We start from the raw sequence: 15,227 nt of genomic DNA, 5'->3' as shown, positions 1-15,227 counted from the left end.
CGCTCCTACGAATTATCCTACCGACTGTGTTGCAATTTGGATGAAGTTATTTATCAACAACGTGCAATAGCATTGCCACCGATGCACTTGCCTTGTGTGCTTGTTTATTCTTGCATTACGTCGATCCTTTGCGTCGATCGTTGCATTGCGGCCACACGACAGCATGTTTTATTATGAAATCGATGTTCCACCGAACGGCCTAGGGATCGCGAGGAACGGTTTGTGGGAGGGTTCTGCTTGTGTCTCTCTTTACTTCATCTTCAATTAAACGACGATCCATACCTACCGGATAAAGCCTGACCCTAATTGGGCCCCCATTGGAGAAGGGGCCTAAAAGAAGAGATCACCAGGTAATCGTACCTGCCGCCGGTAATGGCAGAAATTGTACAATTATATCCATTTATATGCTTAAATTATGGCCCGGGCCGGGCTGAGGGTGCGGGTAAACGGGGTTGCTCAATGCGAGCACGGTAATTCCGCACTGCAAAACCGGAACCACGGACGGCCGATCGCGCCAGCGCCGATAGTTTGTATGTTTGTTTTATCCCCTCCCGTTCCTCGTCCCGTAATGATCTCATCGGTGGACAACTGGTAGTTACAGGGATAGGGACAAGAAGGGGCAGGTTGACAGACGGCCGGACGGACAGTCTTCTATGGTTCGAGAATGTGCGGTCTTCATGCCATCTCGGGTTAGACCACAGCCTGCCCGCCGCTAGAGACCCCGCTTCGACGCACCTAACCTCTTCAGGACACAACCGGTATGGTAATGAAATGGTAAATATAGCCATTTGAACTGCGCAAATACCAATCCATACCAGTTGCCGCCGCACAACGCCCTCCACCGGCCCGCAAAAGGTCACCTATTGCTTGTCGATCGGCCTGGCCTCTTCGGAGAGACATAACCAAACGCACTTTCGCTCTATCCGGGACGGCCTTCCCCCGGACCAGGGGGACTCATCATCCACCATTAATGAGTGGCCAGTTTTGCCGGAGACCGCAGCCAATTAGAAACGCTGTGCGCTGTGTTCCGAGAGGGCGATGAAAGGCAATCCCAATACTTTCGCGGACGTGCACCGGTGACGGGGTCATCATCGCCACCACAATCTTTCTGCTGCTTTACGACACTTCCGTCTAACACTCTGCCATTGCGTGGTTGCGTCCTTCGGGCAAACGCAGTTGTCTGTACGCTTCTTACTCGTACTCCAAAACCACACGAGAGGAATGGCGTTTTATTAGATGGTGAGCCCCGTGTCCAGTGCTGAGTGATCGACCACGACACTCTACAACCTTCCCGTTAAGGTTAGGTGCTGCATTCCGGGGTAAAATAGTGGTCTCGTTTTCGTTCTTTGCAACCTTAGGCAGTCTTGCCGTACCTCGCAACAACAAACCACAACCGAAGACTTGAAGAAATCGACCAACTTGGGGAAGGTCTGCTGCTAGTACACGTTGGTCTTCCAGTAGACATCTTCCTCCACTCAATGGCCTTAGAAACTTCAGCTATTCCGTGGACGTAATACCGTTCCTTACCTACTACATTGTTGCCAGCGGTATGCAAATGCACACTCGGCCATCCACCGGACAATAACAAACTCCGACCAATCCGGTCGGCATGCATGAAGTTGCTCCAGAAAGCTGCTAACGCGCGTCTTGTACTCTGGACTTTGTTGTGTGGAGACGTTTCTACGCACTTGCGGTTTGGAGTGGCGTACCACTAACACCCAGCGATGTGCCATAACCGTTTAAAAAGAATTTCTTACTACGAAAAGGCTTCTGTCTAATGCGCTTTTTAATATTCTTTTAAATTAATCCTAATCTGTGGTTGATTAAAAAACTAAATAATATTTTTCACTATTTGTTGTTAAATGGAGTACTAAAAGAAAAAATGAACTGCATAACAAAAATGTAGACAAATCGAAAATTTATCATTCAATAGCCACGAGAGAAAGATTTACAAACTTTTCGATTGCATCAGCCTTTAGAGAATAATTCGAACGCAATATGTTTATCCGATCACGTCGTCATTGCTTTTGGATGTTGTGCAATCAAAACTGAATGTCCATATATTTTTGTTAATTTATTATTCAGATGTTTCTATTCTTTAAGTCAGACAAATGCCATGTTCCTCTTTTTGGAGTACTCCTCGACCTCCTCTGGAGAATGGTCGAGTACCAACTCATTTAACTCCTTTTGCATGGGGAGTTGTTCGATGTAATTTACAGTTGTCCGTGTTTATTTATGCTAGTCTATCCATTTGCTCGTTGTGTTCTCTAATTGAGCTTTTAACAATGGTCAGCTCTGTTATCATATCGGTATAATAATTGTTGTATTAATATTTGTCGTTAAATAAGTCATATAAACTACTTCATACAATCTTCATCGCCTCATTTCCACCCAGGTTGGTGGAGTTTTGCTCATTCTTTCAACAAACCTTCGTCGTATTACTTTTTCCTTCCCTTAACTCAATATTGGTTTCGCCTTTTGCGCTCTCTACGCTTTGGATGTACTTATCTACTTCTTTCTCTCCTTCGACTCTCTATCGCGTCACTATTTATGCAGTGTTTGTTGCTACTAATTCTCTCGGTAGCAAGCATCGGGCTGCTTCCATCTTTCTTCTAACTGCTGCCGCTGTCCAAAAACGGATGAGCTAACTGAGCTAAAACTGAAAACATAGTACTCAACCTTAGTTGCGCTGGCTTTCGAATTGGATCCGCTGGAATATGTTCTACTAAGCAATCATCTGTACTCTAGTTTGTTTGAGTTTAGTTTTTTTGTTTCTACCTTCAACTTGTACTCTTTGCCGATCTAGTGTTTCTTAGTGATTTTTGTGTTTATTTTTGTCTCTTTTTTTTTACTACTCCAACTTTTTTGCGACTGTCACAGTTCGTTGTTTTCTTACTTCTATGTTCTTTTACCTTTTTTTCCCTCCAATGACCTCTCTTAACCCACACCGAAGGCACTGAATCGGTGCGATTCGATGGGATCGTTGGGCCACCGTACGCTGCTACAGTACCTGGAAACGGATGATCTAGCTGGACTAAAATCATTCCTCGGGACCCGCCACCTGCAGGTCGACGATCGTGATGAGGTAAGTGTGTATGTCGATGTCGCTAGGACTTGCTGAGAATGCCTAACCACACCGTTTCTCTTTCAACAGAACGGTACAACGGTGCTTATGATTGCCAGCGGGCGTGGCGCGACCCACTTCGTGAAGGAACTGTTGGCGCGTGGTGCCGACGTTCAGGCGCAGGACCTGGACAACTGGACGGCGTTACAGTTTGCGGCCAAGGCCGGGCACGTCGGAATCGTCGAGACGCTGCTGGATAATGGAGCCGAGCTGGAGCACCGGGATATGGGCGGGTGGACGGCGCTCATGTGGGGCTCGTACAAGGGCCACACGGGCGTGGTGGCGCTGCTGTTGCAGCGGGGGGCCGATGTGCAGGCACACGGCAACTATCACCTCAATCCACTGCTGTGGGCTTCCGGGCGGGGCCATACGGATATCGTGCGCCTGCTTGTCAACACCGGAGGGGCCAAGGTGAACGTGGGTGATAAGGTAAGTGCCGCTTAGTGTTGGGACCCGTTGTTTGACGACTGGTACTGATATCGATCTCCCCGCTCATTCTAGTACGGAACGACACCGCTGGTGTGGGCCTGCCGGAAGGGCAATGCGGAGATTGTGGACGTTCTACTGAAGGCGGGTGCGAACGTTGACACGGCCGGCATGTACTCGTGGACGCCGCTGCTGGTGGCGGTCAGCGGGGGCTACCAGGAATGTGTCACGCTCCTGCTGGAGCGCAAGCCGAACGTGAACGCGCTGGATAAGGACGGCATGACGGCTCTCTCGATCGCCTGTCGCGAAGGGCTGACCGAGATAGCGTCGGCACTGATCGGCGTCGGTGCGTACCTGAACGTGCAGGACCGGGCCGGTGACACGCCGCTCATTAACGCCGTCAAGGGCGGCCACCGGAGCGTGGTGGAAATACTGATGAAGCGCCACGTGGACGTGGACATTCAGGGGAAGGACAAGAAGACGGCGCTGTACACGGCCGTGGAGAAGGGTCACACGGCGATCGTGAAGCTGATCTTGCAGTCCAACCCGGACCTGGAACTTTCGACCAAAGACGGTGATACGCCGCTGTTGCGCGCGGTTCGCAATCGTAACCTGGAGATCGTGCAGATGTTGCTCGAGCGCAAGGCAAAGGTGGGCGCGACGGACAAGCGGGGCGATACGTGCCTCCACGTGGCGATGCGGGCACGCTCGAAGGCGATCGTGGAGGCGCTGCTGAGCAACCCCAAGTACAGCCAGCTGTTGTACCGATCGAACAAGGAGGGTGAGACACCGTACGCGATCGATACGACGCACCAGAAGACAATCCTCGGGCAGGTGTTTGGCAACCGGCGATTGAATGCGAACGAAGATTCGGAGGGCATGCTGGGGTACGGGCTGTACTCGTCCGCGTTGGCCGACGTGCTGAGCGAACCGACACTTACCACACCCATCACGGTCGGGTTGTACGCCAAGTGGGGCAGCGGCAAGAGCTTCCTGCTGTCGAAGCTGCGCGAAGAGATGAAGAGTTTCGCGCACTCGTGGTCCGAACCGCCGATCAATGCGTCCTGGCTGTTCTTTCTCATCTGCCTCCATCTGGCGCTCGTGATCGGCACCGTCATCGGGTTGGCCACCTGGAGTTACATCTGGGGCCTAGCCACAGGTGCCTCACTGTTCGTGTTCATCTACTTTCTGGACACCCTGTTTAAGTTCCTCGACCGCCGGTACGATCTCGAGTGGCTTTACGCACTCAACTATGGGCTGTCGCGTAAGCTTGGCCGTCTGCGACTCATTCTGCAGGTGGCCTTCTGTCATCCGCCGGGACCGCAGAGCGACCAGCAACCGATGCCGGTCCGGTTTCACTTCGCCGAGGCAAGCGGGGCCGCACCGAACGGTGATGCGGCCGTCGCACTCATGCTGGCTTCGTTGTTCGATGCGATCGAGTCGCACTATGGATCGCTGGCGACCGGACTGTACCGTGCCTTTCGGCCCAAACCCAGTAAGTATTACCAATGGCAGGGAAATCGATTCATTTTGTCATACTTCTAATTCCCTTCGTCAATTTCTTTGTTATCAAGTGATGTGAGTTATGAATCTTTAAGCGAGATTCATTCATATAAATCTTTCACCTAAGATTCGTTCAGATTGATTCATGAATCTTTTTTGTTTCGATTCTGAAACCATTAATGAATCTCATCGCTTTTTTTGGATTTTAGATGATTTTTCGCATGTTTTGGAATTTATTTTTCTATGTTTTTAACATTGATGAATCTTTAGAATTTATGAATCTCTCATTAAAAGATTTATATCATTCATTCTCATAAATGAATCAAAGAGTCATTCAGATACATCAATCTCAACCGGGTTCACACAACTCTACTGTTAACTTTTCTCATTTGCTTTTTTGATTTCCCATTAACATTACACCACACCTTATTATATTACATGTGGATTGACTTTTTCTTTTATTTAACAATGCATTACCTTTTATTGGTAACCCTCCAATATAGTGGAAGTACAGTTCCAAAATTTAAAAAAAATTTCCTCGATTCGTAAAAAATCTCGCTATTAGGTCATTTCTTTTCCATTTTTAATTTCATATGTTTCGTAAAAATCTTACAAACTTGACACAATTTTTAAACAGTTATTAATCCTGTTTTTTTTCTTCCAATATCTTTCTTATGTTCAATTTTGACGATGTTGTTGTAAATATCGGCAAATAAAAAGTGAGTTGAATAATGAATCTCTCCGCCCGTTAATTTCCTCTTGGAATTATATAGATAATGAAACAAAAAGAAAGCTTGCCTTCTTGTCTTGAAATGGAAGAATGAACTTGACACGGTATTCCATTTTGACAATTCTTTTCCAGTAAAAGCTACCGGTGGCTGGAAGTGGCGCAAGATGTGCTGCATGCCCGTGGTGATAATGTTCGAGCTTGGTTTGCTGGGCATCCTGGCCACCGCCTCGCTCTCAATCGTGTACACCGAGTATCGGCTGGATGGGCGGGAGGAGATCGCGGTCACGATCTACGTCCTGCTCGGTTTTCTGCTATCCGGTGCCATCGCAAACCTGCACGCCTGGTCGAAGCTGATCGGGGCGTTGTTCATGTCGCAGGGCAAACACCTCAAGCGTGCCTTCAACAGCAACGAAGCTGCCCCCCTAACGGCACTCGGGGCCGAGGTGAGTCTCATGACGGACATGGTACGCTGTCTGGATGCGTTCACCGGTGCCCAGAGCCGACTGGTGGGGGTCGTGGACGCCCTGGACTCTTGCGACACCGAACGGACGCTCACGATACTGAACGCCGTGCAAACGCTGCTCTCCGGGCATCAGCGTCCGTTCGTCCTGTTGCTCGCCGTCGATCCGCACGTCATCGCGAAGGCGGCCGAAGCGAACAGCCGACGTTTGTTCACCGAGGGTGGCATCGGAGGGCACGACTTCCTGCGCAATCTTGTCCACCTACCGGTGTACCTGCAAAATTCCGGCCTGCGGAAGGTTCAACGGGCCCAGAACACTGCCCTGTCCGCGTACCGGCGAATCGTGCCCGATATGAGCCGTGACGACGAACCGGGCCCCCATTTGGGACATTCGGCGTCCGCTCGTCGACTGTCGAACGCGTCGGAGATCATGTCGTCGCAGGAGAAGCTACGGGCGATGCCGGGAACGTCCCGAGCGGGAAGCAAAAAGCTGCGCGTCTCGGACTCAATCGCCAGCTCGATCGGATCGAACCTGCACAAGCTCGGCCAAAACCCGCCCGTTGATCTGTCGAAGATTATTCTCACCGACGACTACTTCAGCGACGTCAATCCAAGAAGCATGCGTAGGCTTATGAACGTCATCTACATTACTGGTAGGTACCCTCATGTGTGATAAGTTCGAAGGGTGTTAGTTAACGTGACTTCTTTTATTTTATCCTTCCAGTACGCTTGCTTAAAGCCTTCCAGATCGAATTTAGTTGGTACCGGCTTAGTTCATGGATTAACCTTACCGAGCAGTGGCCACTGCGCGCCAGTATGATAGTGCTAGAACATGATCAGGCCGGAGATAGCTTCGACGATTCTATGTCCTTGCAGGCTGTGTACGATAAGTAAGCAAATGTTGTGCGTAGACGCACTAAGAGTCATAAAACCCATCTTTAGTTGTGATATATGTGATAAACACTTTCGAAATGATTGTATTTTCTAGACAATTTATGATAAATGTCCTTATCAGCCTTTTCTAAACTGATTTAATTTGATTTCTAAACTTCTCATGTAAAGGAATCAACATTAAATTATCAAACTTTGTTCTCTCGTTGTACCTTCTTCACGTTAGAAAAAGAGTTCCATTAGCTTCATTCATAAGCATTTTTATTTCTTTTTCAATTCCTTTTTTTAGAGTCCGACCAAAGCTGACATGCCTCCGTGAGGCAGCCACTTTGCTCGACCTCGATCGGGACGAACGCAAGCTGGACGCCTTTCTGCAGCTGCACAAATCGGACCTCCTCGTGTCGGACTTGCGCATCTTCCTGCCCTTCACCATCAACCTCGATCCGTACCTACGGAAGGTGCTCAAGGAGGATCAGCAGGCGCTCGAGGACGAAGGAATTATCATCCCGATGAAAACGGTACTGCCGCCCAGCAAACCGACCGCCTTCCTACCGCCACATCACTCATCGCATATGCACCGCGGTCACCATGGCAATCTGCTGCAGTCATCCGGACAGCATCCGAACAGTCTCGCCAACTGGCCCAACTTCTACAATCCCCAACCGGCGGCGATGGCGCTGATGAGTTACTACAATCAGAATCTGGCGAATCTGTTGAACTCCGGTCCCAACCCGATGATGGGGGATCCGCTTGCAGGAGCTAAAGGATCTGGTCTACCGACCAGTGCATCCATCATCATCGAGCATCCGGAGTTCGAGCATTCCATGGGTACCGGTACGGGTGCTAGTGGCAGCGGAAGTGGCAATGGTGCTAACGTTGGCGCTGGACCGGTGGCGGGCAAGAGTAAAAGTGCGTTCACTCAAAAGTCCACCACCTCCAACGGCGGGGCTCCGGTGACGCCACCGATCGATATCGATCTGACGAACGTGCAGCTTTCCAACCTCACGGTGGACCAGCTGATCGATCTGCTCAACCAGGTAACCGATCTGAAACCCGCCATGGAGCGTACGGGGCCGATCCTGCGCGATAACGCCATCTCCGGCCGGGTGCTGACGTACTGCAACCTGGACGAGCTAAAGTCGGTGCTCCAGCTCAGCTTTGGCCACTGGGAAATGTTCAAGCTGCTCGTAACGGCGCTGCGTGAATCGAACAGTGCCACCGCCGCCAGTCGGAAGCACTCCAAAACCACCACCTTCGCGAAGGGAACCAATGGAAGCGATCCAGCTGATCTGCCGGAACCACTCGCCCAGTCGACCCCTCCGTACGGTTCCGGTTCGTCGAGCAGCTTCCAGCCGATCCGGCAGAAGTCACAAAATCTACTTGAAAAACAGGTATGCACCCCGCGGGGTTATTATTAAAGGGAATCGGGGAATTATTGCCGATAACTACTACAATCACTCACCGTTCGCTTAACTGATCGATTATTCCTTCCTTAAACTCGCCCTCTCGACCATAAACTACGGAAAACGAATCAACTGTTTGTATGTGTGTGGGTGTGTGTACGTTGTGTATGCGTCCGCAACCAAAATATGTTTGACGCTGGTCACCAACGCCGTTTTTGCCACTTCCCTTTTTAATCGTTCCTATCAAACACAAAATAAAATAAACTTCAAACAAACAAATTCCTTCACAAACATGCACATACACACACACGCATATGCGTACAACAAAACTGATAAACAAACAATCGATAAAATATGGAACAACTAAAATTACAACCCAATAACATTCACCGAAACGGTAATCAAATTATTCGGCTACATCAATCGACAAAACATACAAAACATACATTGTTGAACCTACCTCACTCGCCGGTTTTTTTTTGGCACATCACACATACACACACGCACGTGGATGTGTCCCCTTGTGTATCCTTTTTGGCGAAATACGGCAGCCGGCAGCGAAAGTGCATGATTACGAATATCTACAGGTAACGTTTGACTTATAACAGCAAAAAGCGACTTTAAAAGAAGTTCTCATTCCGTATCTAATGTCTAAGTCCATTATGTCGGTTGTGTTTGCTGTCTATATACTCTTTATTCGTCCTTCTTTCTGTTTGGACTTTCTTTCTTGCTCTCCGATCTTTCTCCATTTAAAACTTTCTCTCTGTGGTTGTTTTGTGTTTTTTTTGTAAAGGAAATAAATTAACACGTGTTTCATTTTAGTGTACTCTTCCTATAGTTTTTTTTTGTAATTCTTTGTTTCGTTCGTTCGTTCCTTCGTGTGTTCGATAATTTCCATGATCCTTTCCACACAGTTGTTTGTAAGTTTTCTCTTTGCCTTTCAAACTTTTGCCACCGTCCACCATGTGGTGTTGTTTTTACGGCATAACTATCCCTAGTTGACTTTTTCCATTTTTTACGTATTGTGCTAAACCCTTATTTGGTCCATTAAATCTGCCTTAGTTTTCATATACCATACAACAAATTTGGAAATAGCTAGGAGCCCAAGAAATTCGTGTTCATGTATTATCTTAATCTTTTTTCTGCAGTTTTCCATCCAAAATAAATGAAACTAAAACGAAACAAAACAAAAAAAATATATAAAAGTGTTCCAGTTTTATAAATTATATTACACATAAAGCATAAACATAAAATATAAGAATAATATTGAAATAAATTGGGGTAGATTTGTTGTGCTTTTGCCTTTAACCGGAGAGAGATAAAGAGCGTAATTGCATACAGATGTAGCACTTTTTGTGTTCTAAAAAGTTGGAGTAAAAATTTATTACCCTTATTAATGATATTTATTTTATTTAAATTTTTGGACCACAAATTCTTAAAACTTCGAAACTTATCTACTTTTAAATTTATTGCCAAATTAGATCTGTTCAGCTTTACTTTTCTTTTGATATAAGTTGAGTATAGATTAGAGATATTGAAAATCAACATGAAAGAAGTATCTACTTTTCCGGAAGAATGCTTTCTCCTTTTATTCATATTTTCTGCTGTGCGTACCGTCGGGTGTATAGTACTTGTTGTGTTTTAATTTAAACCCCCGTTTTAGAGTAGTTTTCCGTTCTTTATCCCCAATGTGTTGAGAAAACCAATAGCCTGAATCCAAAAATGTGTCATATTTTTTCTCCCTTGATTGTGTGAAAACAATAATTTAAATCATTCTTATATAATTTTTAATTTTATCTCTCTCTATCTTCCCCCGCGGGGAAATATTCTTCACGACTTCCCTCCCGGCCAGGTGACACTGGAGGAACAGATGATCTGCGGTGCCCTGCAAACGCTGAACGAGGACGCATTCGAGGACGTGGTGAGCAGCAGCGAGCGGCCCAGCCCAACCGGTGAGATGTTTAGCACACAGTACCTGGCGCCCATACGGGAAAGCTCGGAAATCGGTTCACCGCCGCGGCTCACTTACAACCTTACTAACCCGAACCTCACCGATCTCGCCACCAGCAATGGTACGCTGAATGGCGACGATGGTCTCAGCGTTGGTGGTGTCAGCGGTGGTGGTGGTGGAGGTAGCTACGGTCTGTCCATTTCCCGTTCCGGGTCGGCCCGGCGGCAGAGTCGCTCACACAGCTTGCACGACGACTCGCTGACCAGCGTGGTGGTCGTTCCGCAGTTTATCGTACCGTCGTCCTCGTCGTCGTCCTCTGGCGGTACGAACGTCACCGCTACCACCGCCTCCACCGTGAACAACATCAACGACACAAAGCTTTAATAACTTTCCATCCGGTGAATCGATTCTCGCAGCACGCAATGCAATGCAGCCTCATTCGCAATAAATCAATTTAAATCATACAAAAGAATTACGGTTGCTGCCGGTTGGTCCCGTTTGTTCATGTCGTTTGCCGTGTGTTGTTTGTGCGTTACCAGAAAGGTGCCACCATCGTCGGTGCCGTTCTCGTCATGTGTGTTTTCTTTTAGTACTATTTCTTTTCTATCATTTTATCGTCCCCGGTTTTTTTTTCCTCAACGAGCTCGGTGTATTCACCAACACCATTAGTTTGATTTACTTTTTCCTTTCGAAAGCATTCCAAAGCCTTGCCCAAGGGGCAAGCAATTTCAATTTTTTTTTTTTTAATTTTAGAGATTTTGACCTGTTCGGTCATTCATCTCTAAGCAATTTCAAAATGATAGTGCAATTATCGAAAGTGAACTGTCGAACGCATAGATTCACAAAACAAAAGCCGTAGGGAGTTAGTTTAATGGGGTAAACAATTAAAAAGTATTACACGACGTGGCGGTATCCCAGCCGTGTGGGTGGAGGGGATCGCTAGATGCAACCAAAGTGATACTATTGCTAGTGAGCTGCTGTAACTCATCTCAATGCAACCGGGAAAATGTAAAGAAATGAAAAAAAAGAAAGCAAAAGAGGAATGGTATGAGAAATCTATATGTAATAGAACATTTCTTGCCGATTAGAACAAATTATAGGATATATATATACAAATTAAAAATAAATACAGGAAAACCCGTAGAGAAACGCGAAAAACGACCCCCTATTCCTAGTGACCAACAAGCAACACCCTCCCCCCTAGTACCGAACTGAAACCGACTCGATTTGGTAGAACCGTTCGAAAGAAAGCAGTTCTTCCTTGAATCACACTCACCATACAATAAAGTAATGAAAAGAGAGTCTTAAGGATTAGGGGAGCGCCATAATACGTTAAGGATAGAGAACTGTTTAACTATATACATATAGACATAGATATATTTAGGCCAATGTATGCTTAACCGTTCAAGGACTTATAATTGAATAAATCCTCCATTGCATGGTCCAATGGATTCTTACAAAAGAAAAAAACAGGTTGAAAAAAGAACTTGAAATGAAAGGGTCACCTAGAAAGTATAAAGTCAAAAATGAAACTTACTTGCGAAAATTATTTATTTTCCATTGCGTTAGGAGAAGAAACGCACCATAAAAGAAGAAAGACATGCGGATAAACTGTTGAGCGTTTGGTCTTGGTTTTCCTCTCGTGTTTGATTTTCATGCTGGAGGTTTGCTGCTTTCTTCTACAATTAATTCTTGCCGATTGATAATTCCATTTAATACCCTAATGAATTCTGCATTCTATCTACTCGTGGTGTGATTTTATGGAGTGTACTTTTGTTTTTTGCTTGTTTGCCAAAGATCAAAGTGTGCCTTACTTGCTCTATTGTGCCATTTTATTTCAACTGTGCCGATCCTTGTTATCCAACCCTGTTGCCTTGGTCCCACAACGTTTACCCCACCCTCCGCCGCTCTAGTGTCCATGCGAAGTTCGCCGATTCCCGCCCCGAGGCAAGCGGGGTCCATTCTCAAACCGACCGGAAGTATACGCAAGGGTGACGCGAAGCGGGTGACGATGTGCGATGCGGACGGAAACGTGACGCCAACGTTCATCGAGGTGCTGAATGAGAAGCTGAACAAATCCAAGCTGGTCGGTAAGTGAACGGGATGGGGAGGGGAAGCCGGAATAGGGGTGTTTCACTTGACTAGCAGCAACTAATCGCATCAAATCTGACCTAAAACAATCGGGACAAAAATCATTCAATTGACCAGACAACCACCACGACTACCACCCACCCTTGGAGCAGGTTGAGGTAACTTAATGGAAATTCACAATCCGTTGTCATTATCGAATTTGGTTCTGAATTTATTTTCTCTTTTCCTCCCCCCGTTTTGTTATGTTTTTATGAAACCTTTCCAGTTAAAAGACAGTACAGTTTCATAGAGCCGGAAGTTTCAAAGAAATAAAATGCTGCTGCCACGTGCGGGATGGTAGGCATTACCTGCCGAAGCGTGTAGATAGTTAGAGCTCCCACCGAACCCTTCTAGTGTCCAGTTTACATTTTCATTATGCACTAATTGACAAGAATTAGGATATTGCACAACGATTTTATAGGTTATCTTTGAATGGAAAGTAATAAAATGTAAGTGGCGATACTTGCTTTTAATTTATTTATTATTTCCATTTAAATTTCAAGCTTCTCTTTCCACAATCACTCGAAAACGTTTAAAGGGACTCCCTAAGCGTTATTTTCCCTTTAGGTCGTTTTCTTACCAACCGACAGAAACCCGGACGTGTTGGAGAAATACTTTGCGCTCGATTCGCCACTCGGTTTTTCGGCCGCCTGTGGGTTCACGATTTCCAGTCCCTGCAGTGGCGTAAAAGCGACACTCGACGCCGTACCGGAAATGTGCTTCTTTACCGTCGTGCTGCCACCCCAAACCTGCTGCTGCTTCTGTAGGTTCTTCTGGAGGGTTTTGCTGATCCGCACCTTGGTCTTTTCGTCGATCTGCGGCAGACGAATGCGCCCCGTACCGGCCTTGCCGATCGTGCCCCGCGTGTACCCGAGATCCTCCTGGTAGGCATCCTCATCGATCTATTACGGGGAAGAAGTGGTGAACATGTCAGTTTGAAAGGCATTTGTTTCATGGAAAGAAAATTGATTTGAAATGTTTTACGATATTGCATTCGACTTACATCGCCAAAGTTCATCCTGTTGGCTTGCTTGCGGAACTCCGTCATGGCGTAGCGTTCCTTCATTCGTCGCACTCGCTTTCCACCGCGTTTTTTCTTTCCGCCCTCGATGGGTTTCGGCAGGGGTTTGATGAACTTAACCGGCGGCGGTTCCTGCAACTTGTCGAGCTTCTTTTCGATATCCTCCCGGAACCGCTGGCCAATTTCTCCCAGATGACTTTCGTGCGACGCATCGACTCGCGCCGCAAGGGTACACTTGGCCGCCACCAAACGAGCTGCCTTGCGCCGAAGATCAGGTGGAGTATCTTGAACAATGTCACAGTAGTAGACGTAGCCAGTGTGCGGTAACATGGCCACCTTTGAGAAACTGAAAAAACAAGGGAGATCGATATTGAGATTACAATATGGTAAAATTGTGTCTGACTTTTACATACCCGGACAGGACCTTCTTTTGTGCTCCGAGCACCTGCACATTACAGGCCGGCATTTTCGAAAGCTTGGTCAGCCCACCAGCCAACCCGACCAACTTGGCCGCCGTTGACGCACCCACGATCATCGACATGTTGGGGGCAATGAACGTCATGCGACTTTCGACGTACTCGAATATTTTGCTCTTAAAATCATTCAACTCGACGGCCATGTCACAGGCTTCCCGGATTTGTTCCAGCTCGTGTTGTTCCAACTTGACACTGCGAGGAGAAAAGAAAAACCCAGTGAGAACTTCATCCCCAAAACATAGATGTTCTAAACGGCGTACCCTTGTGTCGTGGAAGCGGTCACGGAGACAATCATAATTGTGGCCTGGGTGAGGATTTCCTGTAGACGTTCGTTGTTTTTCGCCTGGTCCAGGTCATTGCCAAGCTCGCGGACGCTCCGTATGTAGTCCATTTCTGCCATAATCAGTGAGTCCAGTTCCGGGAACCGTTTCTGGTACTTATCCTTCACGAACTTGTGAATGGTTGCTGCATTGTTGAATCAAAGGAATGGGATGAATTAATATTTCTCGTTCTCTCCCAAGGGTTATTTTCATACTACTTACAAATTTCACTATCAATGTCGACCGCTATATTATTTGCCTCCACTATCAGCTGATACTCGGGATCTGACTCCACGTTACCGACCATCTCGTTCGTGGTGCGAGGATTTTTGGCGTACTTTTCGATCTGCTGCAAAACATTGGACAGTCGATCCGAGTCGCGCAGTTTGCAGATTTCACGGATGGTCGCGACCGACACATTGATTTCCATCTGTTCATCCTTCACGTCGAATATGAGAGCTTCCTCTTCGCCACCGGATTCCGGATCGTCCTGTCCCTCGTCACCTGGTGCCACCGATTTCGTTTCCTCCTTGATTGCCTCCAGCTCTTCATCATCGTCGTTGTCGTCCTCCAAGTCGGCCAGTAGTTCATCTGCTAGAGACATGCTGAAGCAAGTTGATTTTCAAGCGAATTTATCACGAAGCACAAGAATACCACTAAAATAGCTGAAATGCTTTTTTGAGCGCGTTGAGAATAGCGAACAACAACCGGTTTGTTTGTTTACTTTGGGAAAATGACAAATGTTCCAACCAAGGTTCTGCCATGAAGCTGTGATTGTCTCACACTCGCTAT

General features: G+C 47.0%; 2 protein-coding genes across 10 annotated transcripts in view; one reads left to right on the top strand and one right to left on the bottom strand.

Moving 5' to 3' along the window:
* The window catches only part of LOC131259577 (kinase D-interacting substrate of 220 kDa), a 31,826-nt gene extending 20,612 nt beyond the window's left edge, over positions 1 to 11,214 (top strand). For 5 of the 8 annotated variants that reach the window (XM_058261100.1, XM_058261098.1, XM_058261095.1 and 2 more), the window contains 8 exons: positions 2,954 to 3,085; positions 3,155 to 3,553; positions 3,626 to 5,045; positions 5,916 to 6,896; positions 6,968 to 7,133; positions 7,424 to 8,525; positions 9,089 to 9,124; positions 10,390 to 11,214. In XM_058261100.1, coding sequence (XP_058117083.1) covers positions 2,975 to 3,085; positions 3,155 to 3,553; positions 3,626 to 5,045; positions 5,916 to 6,896; positions 6,968 to 7,133; positions 7,424 to 8,525; positions 9,089 to 9,124; positions 10,390 to 10,872 — 4,698 coding nt within the window. In that variant the 5' untranslated portion in view covers positions 2,954 to 2,974 and the 3' untranslated portion in view covers positions 10,873 to 11,214. Of the gene's footprint in view, positions 1 to 2,953; positions 3,086 to 3,154; positions 3,554 to 3,625; positions 5,046 to 5,915; positions 6,897 to 6,967; positions 7,134 to 7,423; positions 8,526 to 9,088; positions 9,125 to 10,389 lie in introns of those variants that run through there. The other 3 variants (XM_058261101.1, XM_058261094.1, XM_058261096.1) reach the window with 3 other exon arrangements.
* A 1,872-nt stretch (positions 11,215 to 13,086) lies between these two features.
* On the bottom strand, positions 13,087 to 15,143 carry LOC131259579 (U4/U6 small nuclear ribonucleoprotein Prp31). Of its 2 annotated transcripts, XM_058261103.1 has the most exons (6): positions 14,974 to 15,143; positions 14,658 to 14,925; positions 14,376 to 14,580; positions 14,053 to 14,307; positions 13,622 to 13,985; positions 13,087 to 13,520 (listed from the first exon to the last, which is right to left on the bottom strand). In XM_058261103.1, exons 1-6 carry the CDS (start codon positions 15,037 to 15,039, stop codon positions 13,182 to 13,184), a joined length of 1,497 nt encoding a protein of 498 aa, XP_058117086.1. In that variant the 5' UTR covers positions 15,040 to 15,143; the 3' UTR covers positions 13,087 to 13,181. The 2 variants fall into 2 exon arrangements, with proteins under 2 accessions (XP_058117086.1, XP_058117085.1); XM_058261102.1 differs by having other exon boundaries at positions 14,658 to 15,143.
* Between the last annotated feature and the right edge of the window lie 84 nt (positions 15,144 to 15,227).

Source organism: Anopheles coustani, chromosome 3 (assembly GCF_943734705.1).
Source record: "Anopheles coustani chromosome 3, idAnoCousDA_361_x.2, whole genome shotgun sequence".
In the NCBI taxonomy this organism is placed as follows: Eukaryota; Metazoa; Arthropoda; class Insecta; order Diptera; family Culicidae; genus Anopheles; species Anopheles coustani.
The sequence above is the reverse complement of the archived record's forward strand: the minus strand, read 5'-3'. Positions and strand labels throughout refer to the sequence as shown.